Source organism: Sprattus sprattus (assembly GCF_963457725.1).
Source record: "Sprattus sprattus genome assembly, chromosome: 3".
NCBI classification, from domain to species: Eukaryota; Metazoa; Chordata; class Actinopteri; order Clupeiformes; family Clupeidae; genus Sprattus; species Sprattus sprattus.
Window position 1 is genome coordinate 14,324,456 of NC_137922.1, and position 25,420 is coordinate 14,349,875.

A 25,420-nucleotide genomic window follows, 5' to 3' on the forward strand; every position below is an offset into this window, starting at 1 on the left:
ATGAATGAAGGTGAGGGTTTGTATGGAAGAGGAATGAGGCAAGATACAAAAAGCCCTCTCAGTATTCTTGTCCAGTAGATTTGTCCGGAACAATCAGTTGATAATGTCAGATGTCTTGGGAATATAAATGGATGGGCTGCTCTAAACGGACTGGTTTTCTCTAGGTGAGAGTGACACAGGTGGAATTGATTTAGCTGTGACGCAGTGAGTTGGATGTTATCAGTCAATCACTCCATCACACTGTGTCCGTGTGTCTAAGTGGGTATATTTGTTCCGCCCCCTTTTTCTCAAGGCCATTGTACCAACAACTGAACTGAACCTTCTTTTTCTGTCTGTGTATGTCTACCCACAAGTATAAAGGATCCTCACTGTATAATGTGTAATAATTGTGCTGGCAGGATAATTCAAAAGAATCAATGCCTTTATTCGCTCACTCCAAATACTGCCTGCTCAGGGAGAACAGACCTGCTGCTAAAGAATTCTGCAAATACTATAAAATGCTAAGGTAAAAATAACACATTTGTATAAGCCTGAACACCCAATATGGATTATTTTAAAAGATGTGCATCTCCCCAAAATGTATTTATCCTCTCATAAGTGATTCTATTCTATTCAAATCTATTCACTGCATTTCCATTTTATTAAGACTTATTAAGACAGAAATATACTGTGCTGGATAAAATATATATTAGTATCTGAGAGGTCAAAGGTCAAACAATGGTGCACACTGAGTGGCTGGAAGGGTCCGCACTGTACAGCGAGGGAATGTGTCAGAAGGTCACTAGGATGTCATCTTTAGGTGGACATTTGGATTATTTGGGATGACCACAAAAAAAACTACGTAGCTTTTCCTAAACAAGGTGTAGGGGGGTGGCTATAGTTAGGCTATTGTTCTATTGTTCAGTATGATTAGCTGATTAAATGAAAAGGCTTTTTCCCTCCCATTTTTTTATCTTGACTTTTTTCTTTTGTGTGTGCAAAGGAATGTATAACTCATAGAATGCAAGTTATATCTTATCCAACAAGAGTTGCAAGAACGGAATGATCTGTTTGCCTTCTGAAAATGCAGGCTGTGATCTGTTGATATTTCAGCTCAATTACCAATCAAATTACAGCCCACCCTTCCATGCTCCTGAAGCATGTGTTTTAATTGGCTGGAATTGTTTATGGCCACTACGATTGTTTCCTAGGAGCCAGGACTGTGTACGAACACCCGCTAACACTGAACGGGCTGCTAGACGATCGTGAGGAGCAATTTTTTGAATTTGAGAAGAAGTGTATGGGATGAGAATTGTGGACTGGACCTTTCAATCACACAGGCTACTTGCTGAATGCAGCGTTTAGCTCCAAGATGACCTTAAGGAAATGATCGGATCACAGGTTCTAAAGCGTCTCACAGTTTGTCCAAATGGGTTTTGGGAAACTACTTAAAATTGGTTGGGATGGGCTACCCATATTTCAGTCAGGATCAGACATGGTAGAGCTGGAGGATGGTGTGTCTGGATTTTGAGAATAGGCTTCACCTGAAGTTAGCCAAGTGACTCACCTTTATCGCCTAAACTTGTGGTGTTGAAAACGACACCTGGGTCAGTGACGTTTTGCTAAAGTTAATGTCATTTGTGTGCATTTGTGTGCTCTACTAAATCTGTAGAACCTTGTTAGGTTTGTACTCATTGTAATATATTGTTTTTCTTTGGGCCTCAGCACAAATGTTTTGGCAAATATCAGATTATAAATCATCCTCAGGCACATTTCTGGGTTGGCCTCTGCTAGATATGATGACTATGAAGAATAATTATAGGCTATTGCATTGGCTGGGATGTCGGGATGATTCATTGAGAAATTAATAACAAGTTGATTTAAAAAGTCATTCCGGGAACATCCAGAGAGGATAAAAGGTTTAGAAAGCAACCATTATTCAATGTCTGTCTGATGGGAAGCCCTTTACTTTTTGTTTGTTTTATATACGACACGCATTCAATCGTTCATGACCTCCTTTACAAAAAAGTGACTAACAGTATTTTTCTTATCCTTCATTTTTAAAATTGTTCACAATGGCTCTCCAGCAAAAGCCTTCTGACAGAGAGGTATATTGGGCCCCAGGTCTGCCCTGTTTCTGTGGACACTGTAGCATCAATCCAAAAAACCAACTGCATCCATGTAAAGACACAAAGAGAAGCCTTGTTTCTTTAGCAATTCTGCTTCTATTTAATTTTATTTGGAAGCCAATGACAAGCACTGATAGGATTACAGGCTCAAAGTAGCATAATAATTAGTATTTTCTACAATGAGGGGAGCAGAATGAGGTTGAAGGAGAGACTGTATTAAAGTGGAAACACCATCGATCATAATGTTTCAAATGACACTTCCGGGCCCCATAACACCTTTGGTTCTGATTGGCCAAAAATGTGCAGTAGAGGTGGGGAACTCGTCCTATCAGCAGTCTTTTTCAAGGGGGCATATGTGTTCTGAGACATCCTCATGAGTTCTGAGATATATTACAATGGAAGCGTTGGTGATGTGAGGTTTCAGATGACTCTGAGCCATCCCAAATTACTTCCCAGTTTGCCCTATCCTGGTTTGATAAATCTTTCCCCCTCTCCTTTACACAGGAACAAAGAGTTTCTTTAGACAAGATCTAGCATGATGAAATAACGAAAAAAAGACGCAACTTAATGGCAATTAATTTTATAGCATATATTGGAGACCCAGTCTTCGATTTGGTCAGTCATGGTTTTAATCTTGAACAATGGTCGCCACCATTGTGAGACAGAGCCTGAGTTCCACTCACTCAAGAGCTTCACTTAAGATTATCTGATCATCCATTGAAGGATTGCTTGTTAAATGCTTTCTGAGAACCAGGGGTGTCTATATTCAGGAGGTCTTGGAGACACAAGTCTGAAGCCCGATTTACATGAAGCCTAGTTTGTCTGCTTCCGAAATGTAATTAATACAGATAGCCCTATCGTTAAGACGAACACTCTCTATCCGCACACGGTTTCTGCAACGATTCAAATCGGGGGTAGAAAGAGAGTAGATTTGAATCGGTACGGGGGCTGGTGTTCGTGTGCACGGATTCACGCAACCTGATGATGTCATTGTCCCACGTGATCGCATTGCAACCTCAGGCTGGTCCCCTATTCACCCCATTACTTCAGTCAGCAACAATAATTTAAATGTATGAAGTGACTTATCTTTTTCTACTGTGCTTAGTTGTTTCTATTGGGATAGTGTGCTGCTCTGAGCCATTTTCGGACACTTCCATGACAATTTGAATACACTCCCTCAGGATAATCTCACTTCTCTAACCAGAAATGATTACATTGTAACTGAAGTCCAAATAAAAGTAACAATTACAGCTAGGTATAAGATACATTGAATTATTGACTATGGCCTATCCCTATTAACTATAAATCTTTAATTGTGGTTCCTTCACACTTAACTAGCAACACACAAAAAATTCTAGCAAATGATAAATAAAGAGAATAGTTCAATACAAAAGTTTAAGCTACAACGTAGTTATAGTTTCGCTGAAAGACAAATATCCTCATTATCAAGTATCAAGGAGCACCTTGAAATACCTATGGCACGTGAACCTTCCTGATTCACACACACAAAGACCCAAAACACTTTACGTACAAAAGAATCTCTCAGCCTCCTCTTTCCTCATCTGTCTCTCACATAGGGATAATTATATGGATTACATGCAAGAAAAGAATAAAAAAAAACACTGGCTTCTCTGATGCCTGATAGCTCTTGAGAGCTCCGGAGCACGGGGGAACTTTGCATAGAGATGATGGACGTGTCACCTGTGCTGAAGAATACGACACGTGGGGGAGCCAGCAGTTCTCTTTCCATCTGTGGGACTCTCTGCCTAGCTACCAGGCTCATCTTAAACATAAAGCCCTGGCACAAGTCGAGGGTTGAGACCTAATACAGAGATAATCTCTGAGATCAAGTCAAGGGCCACACTAGCATGGACTCATACACACTCACACACACACACACAGACACTTGAACAAAGCCCAAATGCAAACGCATGCAGGGTTTAACATCGGCATATACGTACATCTACGTGTTCACTAGGACGCAGAGATACAAGTTTGATCATCACCTTGATTTCAACATGCTAAGTGTACTCATTTGTGGGTGTAAGGAGAGAAAAGCCCATACAGTATGGAGAGACCAGCGCCATCTTCTTTAATAAACTATGATTCATTTATTTATTCATTAAACAGTTGCAAATTAACAAAACGGCCCTGGCTTACTGACTGGCCACATAACACAACACAGTTAACAGATCCCAAGTTGTCATGTTCCCCACTGAAACATGCTGACACTTCTTTGCACTGGAGCAGCTGCAGTATGTTTTCCTCAAGTATCCTATAACGGAACTCTGATCTTCCAAAACAGGGTCTTTATCAAGATAATACAGAAGGGAAGGCAATGGGAAAGAAGAATAGGAACATTTAGTTCTTCTCCTACGGTCCTGTCATTAGATTGTCTTCACCTCTAGGCACTTAAGTGGGTCTTCCTTTGTTCCCAGTAGGTAAAAAAGCAATAACTTTTGTCTTGTTTTAATTTCCAGTGAACAGGGTGTACTTTTAGGCTGAAAAGAAAAAGCACTTCAGTGATGTAATGACACACTGCAAGAGCTCTCAAATTAGCAGAAGAGCCCTGAGTAGCTGTAGTATGCCAAGAATGAAAACAGCCTCAGAAGAAGAAACTATGGGGACATTGTGTGTGTGTGAGTGTCACCGCTCTCAATTTCCATTCAATTACAGAAGCATGTGTTTCGGCCATTGGTGCACCTGAGCACCAGATTTCTGCGTAATAAAAAAGAATGACGACAAAAATCAATACATTGATATTAAGAAGACAGATAGACTCTCCCCTGTAATTCTCATCTCCAAAGTGTTATCATAGCTCTTTCTGAACTACCTCGGCACACAAAAAAGAAAATCGATAACGCAGTGCCACAAAAGGAGTACGGATGACATGTCAGCACTTTTTCAGCATATGGGATGACTAGGGTGGAAAGATATCGTATCAAGTAGGAGAAAAGGTGCGTTCATGGGTTTGAGACGAGCTCTCGACCTTACCATGACCCCATTTTCATGTATCTGAAGAGAGCTGAAAGGAATTATAGCATCATCTCAGCCACTCTGTGACCTGGTCTGTTGTGGTGTAATGAAATAAATAAATGTTCAAAGCCCTAGATGAATGACACACAGACGAGCAGACAGAAGCCTCTTTTTTTGTGTGGTACGGTCTGGTAACTGTCAGAGAACGCATTTCACACTTCATAGACTAGTCTAAATCAGCACAGTCGTGCTGTTCCCAGTGTGCTCTTAATTAGTTATTAGTTATTATTCTGAGCTGTATTCACATAGCATCTTAAGGCTAAAAGTAGCTTCTCACTTGCTGATTTGGAGAAACTCCTGGAAATAATGGGCATGTCAGTCTTAACCTTGGGAATCATACTTTGTTTTACTAAGAGTAATTCACAGAGGCCCTTCGCACTTAAAGTAGCAACTAAGTTAAGAAGTAGTCGATAGGACTTCAAAATAACTCCAACTCCAACTCAATTACACCAACTCCCAGAATGGAAAAAGGCCGTTTGTACCATCCCGCATTACAATGTTTTGGAATGCAGACACAGAATCACTGTAAAAGTCTCAATCTCAAAGCAATAATAATGGAGCTTGTAAAGGCTGCAATAACGTCACCAACCACATGATTGCACCACCAACCGTCCTTCTAATTGCAAGACACATGTTCCTGTAACAATTTTCATTAAAACAATCTGATTTCAAATTTGCATACACGACCTGAGACAAATACAAACATATCAAAAACCATACATAATATCTCATTTTCTGCCATGTACAAAGGTGATTCTTTTGGCAACCTTTACAAGTGGCAAAAATTTAAACTTGAACTAGCTCCTGTTTACACTACGGAGGTATTATATAGATTTGGAGAGATGAGGAAGTACCAACCCCATTAATCTCAATGGCCAATGCTAGCTACTTTAGCCCAGTATATACCAAATTGACCACAGACATGTTTAAAAAATGTCGTATCCTGGATACTCACTTCCGGTACCATTTATACTAAAAGTCAATTAGACACCATATAACATATGACAACAGGCACTAAAAATAGTACGTTGTCTATTGGGATGGGCTTTGGGATGCCCTGGGAAATATAGGATGTCTTTACTCCTTAAATTGTGTGTGTGGAGCTGAATTTCATAATTCATTTACTTTTCCATATGCTGTTATGTAGACTCACACATGTTGTATATTGAAGGTCTACTTATTTTCAATCTGTGCTTTACTGCTTTTGCTACTTATTTAAGTTCCACTGATATGTTATAAATTACTCTATAATTAAATTACATACCATCATCCCTTTCTTTTGATTTTTGCTTAATGATCAAGTAATTGATTATTTGACAACTAACTCACGTCCACTCTGTAAGCCTGGACCACGTTCAAATCAGATAGTCGGTCCGTTGAGTACCTCAGTTGTGAAGAAAGTGTTAAATGTAATACTCCCAAAGTCCCAAAAACCACGTATTTAGGCATCGTCAACATAGCATAATGTCAACGTGCTGTCCTATTCCTATTTTTTATCATTTTAAGCCCTTGCAGCCGCTCGCACTTAATCACTTACCAGGTGACTTTAATTAAGTCTGTGAGGGTTCAGGCCTTAAGGCCTCAAGGGGGACACTGGGATTGGGCCTCACTGTTGGAGGGATTTATAACCTACTTCCACTCCCTGCTAACTGGTTTTGGATGACCTTTAATATGGCAGATCCTCCACATGAACTCACAGGGTGGAAGTGAGTAGGGAGAGGGGTGTAGGTCCCTCCGGTTTAATCATGGCACCGGCAGTTCCTTTTTATTGGCAGTTTATTGTATGTTGAACACACACCAATAGACTTAGGCCATGAAAGCTCATCCAATTAGGGAGTAAAATAAAAACTTCAGTCAGTTTTAAGTGATGGCCTACTTGAAACCTTAGGCTATATGAACTTCACACAAGTGGCATGGCTGCAGTGCCTTGAGTGGTGTTTCCCCATTCCACCCCATATCAGTTTTCCCCCACATCATTTAGGTTGATTGAATTTAATGGGAAAGGTAATATTATAAAATAAAATCTGCAAATGTTCAATAAAATGAACACTTAAGACAACTACCTCATCTTACCTTAGGCGTTTTGGCTTTTCCTCAATAAAAGTTGGTCTCAGGCAGCTTTGTGAATAGGATTTAGGAAAAACCTTTTAGTTTGAAACATTTAGTAAGAGTATCGTAGTAGTTAGATAAAATGCTTTGTGAATACGTGCCTTGATCTAACATACACTGATAATTAATCATTGTTCATTACATATGATATGCCCACCTGATGTGTCGAAATTGAATGCCAACAGTGAACAGCAATAGATACAATGGGCTATCCAGTCTTTTCAAAAGATGAAGGGACTCAAAATCCAGTCCAATGAATCTGCCAATGGATGGATTTGTGAAACAAATTGAGTGGGGGGGAAATTCTCTCACCATGCCTCAGATTTTCAGAACATATTTTCATATTCTAGAATTTTGCCTTTTCTGCATGTCACATCAGATTTGTTATGCATTTATATTCAGAAGGGAAACAGAATCTATTCATCTACAGTCTTTACCAACCTTTTCCAAGTCTGTCTACAATCCCTCTTTAAAAACACAATGTATAATATTTCTTTTCCCATTCATTAAATTAGTTAGTCACTGTTCCAAGGTCAGATTCATGAGTCTTTCGCTGTTTCTCAGCATCAGACCATGACGTTCAGGTATCCAATCATTATAAGAGCTGAGCATAGTTAATTTTACTGTATGAATGAAAACCCACGTCTGGAAAATGACTTACCTTGCTCCCTTACACTAAAACTGTTGGTGCAATTTGCTGACTGAACCAACTATTGTGCAGGACCATATTCAGACCTAGAATGTTCCATTTGTATACTGTTATACATATACTTTAGGTTTTGTGATCATGAAAGTCCACAGTGCCTAAAAATGTTCTAATGTAAGCAAGTTTGACAGGGACAATTGTCCAAGAGCCGAGAGGCAGATTTGAGTATCTGGGGGTCTGAAGGCAGGTCCACTGTGTTCTAATGGAGGGGCGTCTCTATGGGAAGGCAAAGAACTCCAGCCACTCATCAAAGGTTGGGTTGAATGTTCAATTTTAAAATGGGCTTCAGCACAAGCTTGCTGTGCTTCCTGGAGACATGGGATTTGGTGCTGCACCAGGTTTTTGTGCATTGACATTAAGAGAAAGGTATCCTCATCAGTTCTGCAGCACGTTTGAGAAAAGACACAAAATCCGTGTTCATCAATGTACTGATGCAAGGTGATACTGCAAACATTACTGAGCACCTCCTTCAATGTGCTGAAGGTGGAGTCTCCCAATCTCTACAGCCAAGAGATGTTCTCTTACAGAACCTTCTGGTTTTAACTCCAAACCTCCACTGACATCTCTAAATCTCATGGTGGGGATGGCTCAGCTGTGTTCAGCTACTTCACTGAAAATCTGAGCAGGTGCGCCAACTCAGGTGAGCAAAACCCCTCAGCCAAGGCTAACACGACATCATGTGAGTTCGTTCTTTAAGTTTCTAAAGTATCACATTGGCTGCCAAATCCAACACTTCACAGACATGAAGTAATGAATGGCTAAAGATAGTTAATTACAGTTTGGCTCACGTTCAAGAGCTGGATAGCTGCCAGAGTATCAATGAATCGCTGTGGTATTCACTTCAGGTGCATTTCACTCCTGCATAAAACCCAGCAAACTTTTCAAAATACAACTTCGGTAAAACTTACCATGGTTAGACTCGGTTTGGCTCACGGTATGAAGTGTATTCTGTAGGCCATTGATCTATTTGGTAGAGGAGACAGATGGTGAAACTGACGTGGAAGCAAACAGCCTGCAGAGGGGACTGAATGTTCTTGAGTGAGTGAGAAAGTCTTCTATTGTCATCCGTACAGCCTTTTCACAGTAGAAGACCTCAACTAAACTCTCAATAAGGGGCAATAATACAGCTAATCCATTTTCACAAGTGGCACTTTGCACCTGTAGTGCACCTCTGCTAATGAGGAAATGTCTTGGTAAGTGTAAGATAATATTGCACTCTTAATATTTATATATATTTTTATGCTATTCCTACCGTTTTTAGATATGCAATATTGTTGTGTTATATGTTGTTGTTGTGTTATATGTTGTCCCTCATCGCACCTACAGGAGAAGCACTCCAAATGTCGGTGTATGGAAATACTATGACAATAAAGGCTTTTCTATTCTATTCTATAAAAGGGAAAGCCCAACCTGACTAGTTCGGCAACAGCGCAGGAACCCAGTGCACAAGGGCAGGAGCCTCATTCACCTCATGGGGCTTCAAAAACAAAAATCCATCGCTTCATGCAGAAGTTCCCATAGTAATAAAGATTATCGGCACAAAGAAACTTCCACTGGTGGGCCTGTAAACTACGGCCTCCATCCAGTGGTAGCAAACAACACAAAAAGAAAGGATAAGCATCAGATAGACCTCTTAAGGGGATGAAAAATCATTACCCACACTCGCTGTGTTGCAAATCTTTATTATGTTTTGAAGCTTATGGTGAGGGTATGGAAGAGGTTAACATAATTAAAATGCAATCAATATCCAACAGGGCAGAATGATGTTTCAAAAGGGGGATTTATTAAATGTGGCTTCTAGCTGGTTTGTATAATCTTTCTTAAGATGTATAATGTACTTTTTAACTCCCGGAGTTGTAGCAGTCCACAAGTCACTCGGTAAACACGGTTAGAACAGCTCTTATGGACACTTGCATACACTGGCATTAAATATGATTATTAAGAGATTAATACTGTGCATACAAATAGTATGTTTACAAGGAAAAGCTAAAGGCTTGTATAAAACACTATTTTGAATAGTCAACTTTTTGTGAAAAAACTAAAAACAATAAAAACACAGAGAAACAAACAACTCACCCACAAAATCAAAATGTAAGGTTTAAGTCTGGGATGACACCGCCATCCAAGTCTGTCAGTCAGGCCCACAGTGTCTAAATCGTCAACATTTTAACATTTAAGCATTTAATAAGAGACATCATGTTTTCATAACATCCACTTTACATAAACATTTTCATTTTTATACTGTTATACATATACTTTAGGTTTTGTGGTCGTGAAAGTCCACAGTGGCTAAAATGTTCCTAATGTAATCAAGTTTGACAGGGACAATTGTCAAAGAGCTGAGAGGCAGATTTAAGTATCTGGGGGTCTGAAGGCAGGTCCACTGTGTTCTAATGGAGGGGCGTCTCTGTGGAAAGGCAAAGAACTCCAGCCACTCATCAAAGGTTGGGTTGAATGGGGGAACACTCAAAGACATAATCATAATGGCATACCATTAGAGGACTACAGCAGCTGATTAATGAAATAAGGCACAAAAGAAAGAGCAACCCCCCCCGGATCTTTTAAAGGAGTCCACTCTGTGTGAGCACAGGGATGTATTCTATGCGCCTTTTATTTTAACCAGTGAACAAGTCTTACAACAGTTCACCCATGCCAATCATTGGCAGTACTCTTTGAGGGGAAAAAGGCTTACAATTGTATTTGACAGAGAAAGACAGAGACGCATTTTATATGCATAGTATGACATTATATATGTAAACCAGGCTGTGACTGCTTTGGCTAGTGTGAACTCTGTGATATACACATCTAGATACATCAGTTGCCTGCATGTAGGAATATATATATATATTTATAGTAGGCACGGACTGTACTATACATCGACACGACACGTTTGGCAATATATGCCAGGGCCTTACCCCAGAGATAGTTCAGTGCTGAGTTGAGTATAAAACAATATGAAACATTGCTTTGGTGTGCTGAGAGCAAAATACATAATAGGGCCAAAGCCGAAGTTAAGACATTACCAAGCCATCTGTCGTATACATGGCGCAATATGCTTAACATTTCTGAAATGGAAGGACATTAGCATCGGATGGTTTAAGACATAATTAACGGAATACTAAATACAGTAAATTTCAGCTCAGATCCTCAGCTTTTCTACAAAGACATTTTTTGAAATGTGACATAAGTGAAACACGCATAACAATGCAAGACACGCTGTAGTGATAGATAATGAATGACCTGTAGCATTGATTAAGGGTTGATCAGTGAAGGAGAGACTAAGGGAAACTCTCTGAGCATCAGTATCCGTGTTAACATTGATGATAGGGCTCGAGACCTTTTGAAGGGATATTGTCGATTTCCACAGACAAATACGTAAGAACACAAAACTAAATTCAACATGCCATCATGTCTGTGTATTTAAGAACAAATCTAAACCTGGGTATCTGACACACTTACAATAGATGCCATACGGCAGGTGCGTAGTTCCAAACATACAAGGATCGGCTAAAAATCAGCTTACACCAAACTTTATGTAGTGTAACACTCATAAATGGCTTTGGGCAAAATTGTCAGCTAATAGTCATAAAAATGGCACCTGTACATATACCCAAGTTTGACAAGTCTACAACACCTTGAATCCATTGAGTGCAACTATGACCCATAGGTGAAACCAAATGACGGAATCATTAGGTCTAAAGTATGTTTTTACAGTGTTACTTTACGCATTACTTTGGCCCTCAACGCAACTGACGCAGAATAACTTAAGGCTGTTTGAATGGATTACCCTTAGTCTCTCCAGCACAAGGTGAGCACCACAGTGGGGATGAGGCCAGGAAGTGGGGTTCTGGCGCCACCAGGTGGGCAGATGGCCTACTTGCGCCCCAAGGTCTCAGCCAGCTTCTTCAGTCTCTTCTTCAGCTCCAGCGGGAACTTCTCATAGCACTTCTTGCACACAGGCTTCATGTCAAACTCCACAAACTTGTTCCTGAAGAAAAAAACGAATATTAGAAATGGAGCTCAATTCACAGAGCAGTTGCAAGATGTAAACAGCTGATGGTCAGCTTTAAGAGCTTTACAATTCAAACTCTCATACTGTAGAGAATCTCTTGAGAGCACTATTAATCCCAAACATAACTGCAGTCTTACAAATACCATAAGGGCTAAGATTAGGTGAACCCTGGAGTAAGGGCGCTGGATTAAGAGCGTTGGGGTAAGAGCGTTGGGGTAAGGTGAATCGGATGAGGAGAAGTAAGGGAGAAGTGGGAGGAGGAGGAAAATGGCGAGGTTTACGGTCACATGGCAGCTTTCTTGCGCTTGTCCCGGGCCTCACGCTCACGGCGGGCCAGCCGACGCTTCAGTTCCTCGGGAAAATGCTCGTAGCAATGCTTACACACTGGCTTCAGGTCCACCTCAACAAACTTGTCCCTGCACGCCCAAGCGCGTGGAGGAGTTGGAAAGCAGACAAAGACAGGGGAAAGAGGGAAGGCGGAAAAAAAAGTATGGGAGAACAAATGACAGAGAAAGAGTTCAACATGCAAAGAGTTTTAGTTTATTTGATGAGTATGAAGATGAAGAAAAAAATGTTAAAACAGGTGTGAGATGAGAGAGCGATTTGAAAGATTTAAATGTGTGGAATTAAATTGAGCAAAAAGGTGGTAATTAAATCACAGGGTATTGAAGAGGATGAGGGTGGAGTGAAAAAGAGAGAGGAAACGTGTTAGAAGCCACAGGAAAGAAAGACAGACAGGCACTCAGAAAGCATTAGAAGGGATGAGGAGCCCACAGAGTGCAATCAACTTTTAAAATGTTTGCCATTTCATTACATTAGTCTGGCTGATACCTTGTTTCTGTGCTGCATCACTATAGCTCGTAAGTGCAAAGCCATTTAACTGTGTTGAAAGCAGGGAGCAATATGCTGGAGTAGGGCTGCTTGTCCTGACAGAACCAGGAGCACAGTTTCCTTACCCGTAATCCACACATGGTACCAAACTTGATTTGAGGATTCAATTTTGCACTTAATTGTTGTTAATCAATTAATCAATCGCTTAATCAGTTATGCTTTTTCATTTCCACTTTTTAAATACATTGTATTCTTTGTTTTCAACAAGGCAAAGAATATATATATATATATATATATATATATATATACAGTACTGTGCAAAAGTTTTAGGCAGGTGTGAAAAAATGCTATGAACTAAGAATGCTTTGAAAAATGTAAACAATAAATGTTTATTTTTTATCCATTTACATGGTAAGACTGAGCACAGCAACAAGACACAACGTAGTTATACTGCATCAGCAGGGTCTCTCCCAGACAAAGATTTCAAAGCAGACAGGGGTTTCAAAATGTGCAGTTCCAGCTCTTTTGAAGAAGACGTTGAGGATCGTAGACGCAGTGTTCAGCCAAGGAAACTTAATGCAGCTGATGAAAAACACATCAAGCTTATTTACCTTCGAAATCGGAAGATTTCAAGCAGTGGCATCAGCTCAGAACTGGCAGAAACCAGTGGTACCCAGGTACAGACATTTACTGTCCGGGGAAGTCTGGCCAGAAGTGGTCTTCATGGAAGAGTTGCAGCCAAAAAGCTCTACCCCGACAAGGAAACAAGGCCAAGTGACTGAACTAAGCACGTAAACATAGAAACTAGGGTGCAGAAACATGGCAGAAGGTGCTCTGGACTGATGAGTCAAAATTAGAAATATTTGGCTGTAGAAGAAGGCAGTTTGTTCGCTGGAGGCTGGAGAGAGGTACAATAATGAGAGTCTGCAGGCAACAGTGAAGCATGGTAGAGGTTCCTTTCCAGTTTGGGGCTGCATTTCTGCAAGTGGAGTTGGAGATTTGGTCAGGATGAATGGTGTCCTCAATGCTGAGAAATACAGGCAGATACTAATCCATCATGCAATACCATCAGGGAGGCGTATGATTGGCACCAAATGTATTCTGCAGCAGGAACATAACCCCAAACATACAGCCAATGTCATTAACAACTATCTTCAGCTTAAAGAAGAACAGAAAGTCCTGCAAGTGATGGTATGACCCCCACAGAGCCCTGATCTCTACATCATCGAGTCTGTCTGGGTTTACATGAAGAGACAGAAGAATTTTAGGAAGCCTACATCCACAGAAGATCTGTGGTTAGTTCTCCAAGATGTTTGGAACAATTTACCAGCCGAGTTCCTTCAAAAACTGTGTGCAAGTGTACCTGGAAGAATTTATGCTATTTTGAAGGCAAAGGGTGGTCACACCAAATATTGATTTAATTTAGAATTTTCTTCTGTTCCTTCACTGCATTTTGTTAATGTATGAAGAATTGATGAAAATAAACTGTTAACACTTCCATTTTTGAAAGCATTCTTAGTTTACAGCATTTTTTCACACCTGCCTAAAACTTTTGCACAGTACTGTATATGGGTCTAATTAAGAGTTGACTAACTATCCTGATTGAAATCGAGATGTTTAGAGCATCCTCTATGTATATGAACTAATTAACACAGCCAAGGTAAAAGCAGGACGGTGAAAATCATCTAGTGTTTGAGTGGGTGAAACCAAAAACACAACTACAGTTCCAACTCTCTGCCGCCGCCATTTCCTCCTCCATGTGTGAGTCAGACCATGAGCACAGAGTGTGAGTGCGTGTGCCTGGCTGTGTTGTGACCGTGAGTGGAGGAGAGTGCCGGAAGTCAAGACTCACATTCAGGTGGCGGTCCGGCTAATAGTGGTCAATGCAGAGAACTCAGGACAAAACACACTCAAGGGGAAGTGTCTGAGCTCATTTGAGCGTCACTTCCATGCCTGTTGCGTGTGTCATCTTGGGTTTGTGATGTGTTAAACAAGTATGAACGAATGTGTTTGTGTGTGTGTGTGTGTGTGTGTGTGTGTGTGTGTGTGTGTGTGTGTGTGTGTGTGTGTGTGTATACACTCACTTGAGGGTAAGCTTTGTGTTGCAGGTGGAGCAGGAGAAACAGTTGACACACCAGGCTTTGTTCAAAGCAGAGACCACTGATGGTAGAGAATCCAGAAAACAAAATGAGCGGAGGTGATATAGAATTGCCACAAACGATCACCCTGAATTACATCTCAGAAAACAAACATTGGGCTTTCACAGCTGCCAAATATATGCTACAGCTACCAAACATGATCATGCTTATATCAGTGCGGCCCTCACACCAGCATCTTCTACCGACACTTTTGTTCATCAATCAAGGGCAAGACTACAACAGCTATGGGCAGGGTTCAATCAATTAAACATGTGGAGTCACAAAGGCCAGAGGTCACCACTCACCATCGCCCTCAATCACACGGTTGCAGTGGTAGCACACGTCACCAAAGAGCTACGGGGGAGATGAACAAACACAAAACTCAGTAACAATGCAGATTCACACACACACACACACACACACACACACATTTCCAATCCCATGGCAGTAAACCATGCAAAATGCCAAACGTGCACTTGAATAATAGCAGTGTTTATACCTGCTCATGAGACATCAACATTTGTGCCTACTGATATCACACTAGCAGGCATTTAACCAGGATAACTGAGTTCAGCCAAAAAGACTGCACTGAATAAAACCAGAAATAGCAGTTTTCACATCAGAACATGTTCAAGCACTGTTATTCAGCAAATTCACATACCTTCCGTTATGACATCCCACAGCCCCCCACCCGCCCCTCAATGAATGCTGAAACACCCCAGTTAATATCAACACAGGAGGAGCAAGACGGCCATCTTGCACTTGAACATTTCGAGGTAAGTAGTTCAAAGTGACGTGGTTTTACCTGGTTATAGTGAGTCTCACAGTAGGCCAGTCCTTTCCTCTCATAGTGGCGGTGACCAAGGAATGGTTTCTCGCACTTAGCACACACAAAATGCTGCAAGCACATACACATAATATGCATCATGCTGCTGTAGTCAAAAGCCACAGTACTTAACCTGGTACATCATTCAGGACAAATGGAAGACAACAAGGCACACAGAGCAGAGGGGTGGCAATCCTACCAAAGGAAACAGCACACTTTGTATACACACACACACACACACACACACACACACAGGCACTTTTGGTCCAGTCTTGTGTCTATACTGTCTCACCATGTTAAAGTGTGTCTCACAGTAGGCGTGGCCCTGCCGCTCGTAATACGGCTGGCCTTGATAGGGCCTCTCGCACCACGCACACACAAAGTGCTGCCATGGCAACAGTGGAGTAGAGAGGGAGTGAGGAAGGGAGGAGGAGGACAGGAGTGAATGAAGAGTGAAAACAAAAAAAAAGGGAAATGAGCGGATGAAGGGATTCAGTGAGAACAGGAGAAATGGAATACAGGAATATGCAGAGGAAATTGTGTGTACACACACGAAGGATGAGAGGATGCAACCACAGAATGGAAAAAAAGGAATGTGGTGGAGTAAAATGAAAAGAAAGAATTCACAGAGCCATCGCGTTCCAGTGAGAATTAAGATGACGAGATGGAAAAGTTTATCATGTAGTACGAATTTCTTCTCTTAAATAGTAAAACTCGTACTAAATAAATCTGACGAAGTCATAACTACAGTATGTGCCCACAAACATGTGTTTCCGTAAGTAAGACACATCTAAAAATGTAGCATTTATAAATAGTAAGAGGCATGTAAGAAACTTGAACCAGTGCCATCAAATATAATGTAATCATGTGGCCTATAAACTAAGGTCACTTCACCACCTGCAGTGACGACAGTGTGACTAAAATTATAGTAACAGAAAAATTATATCTGATGTTATTGTGGCAACAGTTAAAGAATATCATCAACAAGATCAACATCAACAACAACAACAACAACAAACCGATGAAGTGTCTAACATGAAACAGGGATACTCCACAGGGTACCGACCTCCACGTGCCACTGCTTCCCCATGGCATTGACGACACGGCCCTCTATGGGTCTCCTGCACGCCCCGCAGATGGGCACGCCCATTTTATCATGGCATGGCAGGCAGTAGAGCTCCCCCTTCAGCTCTCGGGCATCAGAAGTCAGCTCCTTACTGGAACACACACACACACAAGCTAACATCTAGCATTTTCCTGCAATGTAATTAATTGCCATCAGCGACATACTTTGCTCTAAGCGGGTGTCAGGCCCTGGGCTCTGTAAAGTGCCTTGAGACAATTGTATTGTTTTAGCATTATATACATACAATTTAATTCACACACACGCACACGCACACGCACACACACACGCACACGCACACGCACACACACACGCACACGCACACGCACACGCACACGCACACGCACACGCACACGCACACGCACACGCACACGCACACACAAATTGGGTTCTTGTTGTGAACACACAGTAAGAGAACAGGGCCAGAAGCATGGGGTCTGACACAATCCAAACAGTCAGGGTACAGTTGTATGGTTTCTCTCACACACACACACACACACACACACACTTAAACGTACCCGCAATTGTTGCAGTTGAAATGGTCAGGGTGATAAGGGTCATTCTTGAAGATGAGGGGATGCTCTTCAATGATGGCGTGGCACTTCTGGCAGATGTACTTTCCCAGGCCACGTGCCTTCTCGCGGTTATGACACGGCCGGCACAGGTGTCTGCAGTACACACACACACACACCGGACACAGACACATTAACATTCAGGTTTAATGCTGATCATGACTAACACTGTTAAAAATAATAATAATAATAATGCATTTTATTTTTAACGCACTCTTCATTCAGAAGAATCTCAAGAGTGCCAAGACAGTATAGAATAGAGACCGGTACAATTACATTTTTTGTTGTGTTAAAAATATGTCCATACATTAGGGATAAAAATAAAACGAAAAAAAATTGTCTGCTCATAGCCATGAAAGTTGACTGCCATGTCCACATTGCTAACTGCAGTTTGTTCCACAAATATCTAACTTCATAACTTGATGATTTCATGACAAAATTCTTTGTAACGTGTGCACATATGTGGTAGCAGTACCACAGAGGAGTTTACATGCCTTGTGCTGTGAGACCTAGCCTCTCACTGCTCCGCTGCCAGTTGTGGTGTTGATAGACGTAATAACAAGTGTAGCCTGGCTTCCATATTCATTTCCCCATAGCTCAGCCTGCCTACTAGCCAGGTCTGACACTGAAGCTAAAGCCAATGGAAACATCAGTAACGCTTAAGTGCACTGCAATCTACTGATAGATAGACATTAATAGAAATTAAAAGACATCATTAAATGATATGACAATCTTTCGCTTTGCTTTAAATAGTGTCTGGAGACACAGAGAGTCTTGCTAAGGGTAATGGGGAGTGAATTAAGGGAAACTCCTGAATTTTTCAACCTGGGACCCGAGGGCACTCTGGCTAAAACAGACGGTGCATTCTGACAGGCATTCCATTGTATGAGGTCATGCACATGCTCGGACAACGTCACTATTTTCAGCCTCTGAGGTGCATGTTGACTTTTAATGTGACGTTACGCTATTTGTGAAAACACCTTTTATACGTATTAATTAGGCTTATTGTAGTTACCTTCATTTTCAGGTCAATGGGACCTGCTGCGTCACAGGCTCCAAAGAGAGCACCTGGCTGCCTGCCTGAGAGTCACCAGCAGTGGGCCCAGCCCAGAGGAGTTCAATTACAAAAGGGCCTTAGAACTGATTTTCTCAAAGTCCAGAATAATGAATTGCCCAACTCAGGGTGCAAAGTTTGCCAATAGGGATGTTGATATATACCATGTCCCCTCCCTATAACAATTCATTATGAATCTGTATTAAAGGCATACATGGACTCTAATGGGTTTTTACTATTCATCGAAATGAGAAATTGTTGACATTGGAGAATGTCACATCATCCACCCCCCTACGTTCTATAGTTTGTTTGATCGATCGAAACTGTTGGCAGTTGAACACTGGTAACCACTTCTGCTTCATTTCTTTAATGGCTGAAATGTGTGCTCTAATCAGGTTTTTGTTTTGACCATTTGTGAACTGTTAAACTCCTTTACTATTATTTGTGGGTGTGAACTTTTTGCTGTGTCATCACCATTCATATCTATACAACCAGTGTTTATGATTAAATTACTAAAGCAGTTTTGAGCACAAAGTTCTTCATAGATCTAACCTCTTTATTTTGCTCTCAAAGTGCACCAAAATGATGCATTTAACTTGTATAAGAAGGTGCAAGTAATGATAATGTCAGTGGTCCAACTCCCACAGAGCACAAATACTGATATTCTGATGGAATGTGTCCATTATATGTATTAGAAAACGCACTTGAATGAATACGGGGGTGAATATGTTTGTAGTCTTGAGAATTTATGGAGCACGTGTAATTGACTGTGCTTGTTTAAATCCATATCTAACCATCACATTCTTTAAATAACTGCTAATGAACTCCCCACCCTAATAAGCAACACCTGCGTTTGGAGTGAAATTGATCATTATCAAGACCCCCCCCCCCCCCGAGCCCCAGATTGGCCCTATGCACTAACTCACCGGCCAGCATTCTTGACGAATCCCACGTCAGCAAGCACAGCCTGGCAGATGTCACAGCAGAAACAGTCCGGGTGCCAGCTGTTGTTCATGGCCTTGATCACACGGCCAATGATGAACTCTCCTACATATCAACACAACACAGTACAATGCAGCCCAGCACACCAAAGGACGTAACAGCAGAAAATGTCAGAGGCATACCTTAAGTATACAACAAACAGACTGTCGTGTAGGTATCTCTCGGGCTTAAACAAACCCAGCATGAATGTTGTGTGAATACACACAGCTTTGTTTACATTCCTATTTTTAGCACTAAATCAAACTCTGTGACTCCTTGAGAGCTTCTGGACAGCGAGTTGAAGTCCAGTTGGGACACCCGCCAAATTATTCAAACATGGCCACAAGAATAAAAAAACACAGCAATTGCACTGCCTTATGTTTATACTACATAATACTCTACCCTGCTTCTCTCACACACACACACACACACACACACACACACACACACACACACAATTTTATTAAGGGAGCCAAACTGCTCAATCACACATCCTAAGGGCAAAATGAAAAAATGGCCATCCTTCAAAATCTTTCAAAAAATTGAAAATGTTTTTTCAACAGCACATGATGTACTAGGTTGTACATTTCAGAGTTGTGTTGGAAGACTGAAGCATTCACTCACCGCACTGGTGACAGCAAGGGGCAAACAGCATCTGGAAATCATGCTCACAGTACTTTCTGCCCTCAAACTACAGAGAGAGAAGAAGGACAGAGAAATCAGAATAACAGTTTAATTTTGTGTAACAGAATAGTAAGAAAATGGCCTTCGGCCATGTGCTACCTTTTGGGGGTTTGTTTATCTACAAATCTCGAAAAAGCTGCTTATCCAAATTCAAACATAGCGAAAACTCCCAAATGTGATGTTTCAATTTTCTCACATCTGTTGCTCTATTTACGCCTGCATGTCACTAATTCCCCAAGTGTTACGTGAGTCACAGATAAAAAAAAAAAAAAAATGATGATGCACTGCTCATGCACAGCCAGGGTCTTCAGAGAAGTGGTCTCACCTCATAGAAGAGCCCTTCGGGAAACTGCTGGAAGCACTGTGCACAAACGAAGCACTGCTCATGGTAGAGCTCCCCGTTGCTGTTGACGATCTTCTCAGCCGGAGCGAACCCAGCCTTGCAGCGTTCACAAGCCGCATTTGCCAAGGCATTGGCCATGTTACTATGAAAACACAGGAAAAAAGAGGTTAGTACACATTATGGGTCCAAAAACATAATTGTTTTTCATCAAGGCATTGCAACGGCAGATAACAGACAGTTAAGAACAGCCGTCTTTATCATGGCATTGCCAGCACAGTGATGCTGAGAATGCCACAATGTTACAACACAAATGTTACCGCAAACACAGGACTATATGGTAATAAAACATCCTAAGCCTGTAAATGTAAAGATGCCGAAACACGCCATAGAGAGAAAGAAAACGTATACCCCTACCCGTCCCTTACCATGATGATTTACAGCAAAAACAATAACCAGAAAACACATTTCACCTTAAATACCAAAAGTATAAGACTAACCTCTGTCCGAGGTTATTATAAATACATATGTGGAACGAAACAACAGATAATACAGAACAACATCTACCAGCACAACAACTGATTTGGATCATACACCCACAGAGAAAGTGATTCAATTAACAAGTTGCTTGCCCTAGGCGGAGTGCTGAACCTTTGTATTAAAAAAAAATCACACAAGCTTTGGCCTAAGACAATTTTTTGAAGACATAAGAGACATTCACTTCACATGGCAAAAGGGGCCTTTCTGTGGATGGAAAAAGCTTTGACCACACCCAATAAGTCAGAGTGCCTCCTCAGCGGTTTAATGGCTCGTCTTGACCAATTACATATTCACAGAAGTTGTATTTGCGATTCTCTACACTGGCCTTACTCACATCACTCCAACTGCCAGATAAATATCCTGCATCACTACTAGGAAAGGCTTTGACACATTAAGTAGCCTAGGCTTACAAATTAATTTTACTAATGAGAACATTTACAGTGCAGTGCGTCATTAATTTGGTGTGCTATTAATCAGCTGTGAAGGCCGCAGAGAATTGATGTACTTTGTGCAAAATAATTTATTTTGTACTATAGTACTGCGCAATGTAAGCCACGTTTGAAACAATGCTATAACTGAGGATGCACTTAATTTATAGACACTCAAATGCAGAAGAGAAAAAAAACAGTTATGTTAAGATAAATGCCAAGGCCTACAATTGTTGGACAGTGCTGTATGTGTCTCTGACTCACAAGTGCACAAGTGCGCACACACACACACACACACACACACACACACAACACCACCAAGGGGAAGACCAATTCTCAAAGTAACACACTTTTAACACACTGTCAGATATGAATCACACACCCGCCAACCCCCGCCCACCCCAGACATATCATCCCTTTGACATCATAAGTGGAGGACTAGCCTATAGGGGACAGAGTGTGAGTGTTGAGCACTGTAGCTACGGAAACAGTGCGCCCACTCTAGTACTCTTAGGTCTCCTAATTTGGTCAAGATGGCTGTCATCATTCACAGCATGTCCAGCACCAGTGTTCACAGCATACCAGTAAGGGACGGTTTACACATCAGAACAAGATGTGAGAGATTGCGAGGGAGAGGCAGAGCTACCTTGCACACTAACTTGATGAGCGTGTGTGTAAAAGGAAATTCAAAAGACAAGTTACTGTCAACACTGATGTGTGAGATGTGCTACCTCACAACTTCACAGGCACTTGAGACAAACTAGATTGACAGCTGGATGGTTAAATACTCAGCGTCCATTGTTGAGGAAACATCTGTAGACTGTCCGGGTTTGTACACTTTTCTGCTACAGAACCTTATCACGGCAAAACTAAATCATTCAAATCATTCACATCATAAGTGAAGGAGGTGGGACTTTTGGTAGAATAATCTGTCTGGATCATAATATGTGTAGGTCGGTCATTCCTCATCTATAGGTGAAGACTTTTAAAACTAACTCATTTCAATAAATTGCAAGAAAGTAAGCAAGAAATTGAATTAAAGTTATAAGGATATTCACATGGACCTCGCCTATGATTCTCCACTCTAAGAATTCGTTATTATAATATATACACAGTAAACAGTAAATTATGGGATAGTGTGTTGACAGGAAAAGGGTTATTTTCACAAGTTCCCAGAGGAAGCACATCTGAAATCCTCCCACAGCCGTCATCAAGTATGTCAGGAATGTTAGTTAACATGAGAAGCATATGGTTCATATTTTTCCTTCTCAGTAGAATTATTTTTTGAGCTATTTCTGTATGCTCAAGAGGACAACCTAAAACTCCATTTCAAGTTCGAGCAGTCATCGCTATATTTATATTTTCATGCAGATCTAGTGACTCACTAACGTTACTATAGCTGTTTGGGTGTAACCCTGTAACTTACCATAGCCAATTTAATTACTTACTGGCTAAGTTAGATGGCTAACTAAATATAACAAGCTAAGGCCTGATATCGTGCCATCTTGTGTTGTAAGAACTGATGTCAGTGGAGCTGTATGGTCACGTAGACATTAAATGTCTAAGTTGAGTGTCCTTCGACTTGCTAACTAGCTAGCCCATCCCGCGAATACATGGATGGATTCGCACTGACTATATTTGGTTCGCCAAATAGACAAGCATGCAGTCAATACATACTTCAGATGTTTTAATAGTTACGTAGGGTAATGGTGATTTACAAACAAGGTTTACCTCTCTGTACGATAGTCAAAGTTGGCGGTTGCCCAAATAGTCGAGCTGGCTAATGATTTAGCTACCTAGCTAGGCTACATACAGCTACGCCAACGTTACCTCGGATTGATGCCCGGATCGCTAGTTGGTATAAAGCATAACACAATAATTAGCCTTGTCTGTCTTTTCACAGCAATGATTCTTACCTGCCCGTCATATCTGCAACCCCCAGCATCCCCTTCTAACAACAACTTCAGAAAATGTTTTTGGCGAGTCAACTCTCAGTCCGGGTGTTTAAATAGCGAGAAAAGGGATAGACAAGGCTTCCTTTGCGACTTTTCCCCTCTACTTCGAGGTTGTGGAAGAACCACCCTGTTTTAGGGAGTGTCAATAAGTTGCCGTTCTCCCAAAACAGGCGCAAGTGTCTAAATAACGCCACACAACCAATGTGAGTTTAATATTTTTTTAATGTTATGATTTATCTGTTTAAATTAATGCCACAGGTTTGACAACAGACTGTGAAATTCTAGAGTGTTTTTTTTATAATGCAAGCTAGTCTCTAAAACTTTGCATCGCTTATCATGATCCCTCACCTTGACCTACATTGCCAGTTTCTTTCTTGTCCATGTTCCTCGTTTCACCTCACCTCAGTAGCGCTGTCTCATGACAAAAGCTATTTTCTTTACATCATGTGAGAAAATAACATTGCTGTTTTTTTAAAAACTTTTTATAGATTGTAAAGATACATAAGGTAGCCCCCAGTCACTAACTAACCTTTGATTTGGAAAAGGGTTTAAGGCTACCATACACGATAGATAGACTCTATGAGTATGAGATGCAACAGTTAAAGTAAATGTATAAACATTGAAATTAAATCAAGGTCAATTTTCCAACAGATAAAACAAGTTCAAATTTTATTTCACTGCAGTAACAACACCTGTTGGTATGCCTTTTCCCAGATATGACAGTAAGACCTTGCTCAGTGATGACGTTATTGGTGCAGGTGACTTTCTGATGGCTATTTTATCTCCACCGGGCTTTTGAAAGGTGCATGAGGGCAAAGTGCCCTTTAATACCCATAGTGACGCTTAAAAGGATTTTTTTTTACTTTCTGAAGACTCTCAGAGGGTGTACCACAACTGTTTTTGTATGTGACGCTACCACCACTAGATGGCAGTGGTATATAAATTAAATCTAACAGTTTCAGAGGGAAAGGAGACAAAAATGTTTACCTGTCGGTAGACTATCGGTATACCCGGAAGTTATTTGAATTAATGATTGGTTAAGACAGGTCATTTCGTTTTTTGTGGAGTAACGGTGTCGATCGCCTGATTTTTTTTAAATCGTATTGAATTTCGATGTTTGGCAATTGCCCAAAATATTACGACCAGTAAGTGCAGACACTTCATGACATGAGTAGTAGGATGCCTTGATGTTCAAGGTAAGTGACGTGTTGTCAAAATGTAACCCCATGTGAAATAAACAGCTATGCCAAGATGGCAATAGTTTGACTACCAACCTAACACTTAGTTTACTGATGCTAGTTTGTTACTATGTAAGCGTGTATCTTATTTTACACTGTGTAAAAGTTTGATTAATAGGTCAGTTGTGTATTTAGCCAATTCACTTTTTTTTAAGTACGGTTACTTGAACATTGGGTGATCGACACCATTACTCAATGACTAATACTCTGGTATCATTAATTAATATTACTTCCGGGTATACCGATCGACGACCCTTCCCCCCATTGTCTACTGACAGTACCCTCACACAAACAGATGATCATAATCACTGGTAAACCTTCGGTATCAATTACAGGTTAATGTGTATCACCCCATCCAATAACCTGACTGACCTGCGAGAGCAGCGGTTTTCACAGAGGTCTCAATTTGAGCTAGCAAGGACTTGCACCCAAACACCAACAGGGCCCTGTTCGGTGTAGAACTGAAGCTAAATTAATACATTTAGCTCGCGAAATGAGATAATCTAGCTAGCTAAATGAGAACAGGTTATACCGGTCTGCCGACGGGTGCTAAGATACTTAATCGTTAAGTTAATGTCCCCCAGGCTAAACTCGTCAGCTAAATTGCGCGTGCACGTACTGCTTCAAAAGGCAGGAAAGGTCGATCACCAAAACCATGATTTTTTTTTAACGGTACAGTAGTCTAAACTCAAAGAAAAAGACTATTTATTTTCTCCGCTAAGGCAGGATATGACCATGA

The 25,420-nt window shown here is 41.0% G+C and overlaps 1 protein-coding gene across 3 annotated transcripts; it reads right to left on the reverse strand.

Moving 5' to 3' along the window:
• Window positions 1-9,720: 9,720 nt before the first annotated feature.
• Window positions 9,721-23,545, reverse strand: lims1 (LIM and senescent cell antigen-like domains 1; the record flags this gene model as incomplete). 3 transcript variants are annotated; one of them, XM_080834680.1, is made up of 10 exons in its annotated part: window positions 23,405-23,545; window positions 20,506-20,665; window positions 20,121-20,187; window positions 19,442-19,562; window positions 17,408-17,557; window positions 16,833-16,983; window positions 15,746-15,838; window positions 15,246-15,294; window positions 14,887-14,962; window positions 9,721-11,947 (listed from the first exon to the last, which is right to left on the reverse strand). In XM_080834680.1, exons 1-10 carry the CDS (start codon window positions 23,431-23,433, stop codon window positions 11,833-11,835), a joined length of 1,011 nt encoding a protein of 336 aa, XP_080690806.1. In that variant the 5' UTR covers window positions 23,434-23,545. The 3 variants fall into 3 exon arrangements, with proteins under 3 accessions (XP_080690806.1, XP_080690807.1, XP_080690805.1); XM_080834681.1 differs by lacking the exon at window positions 15,746-15,838 and adding an exon at window positions 16,059-16,151; XM_080834679.1 differs by lacking the exon at window positions 9,721-11,947 and adding an exon at window positions 12,255-12,387.
• Between the last annotated feature and the right edge of the window lie 1,875 nt (window positions 23,546-25,420).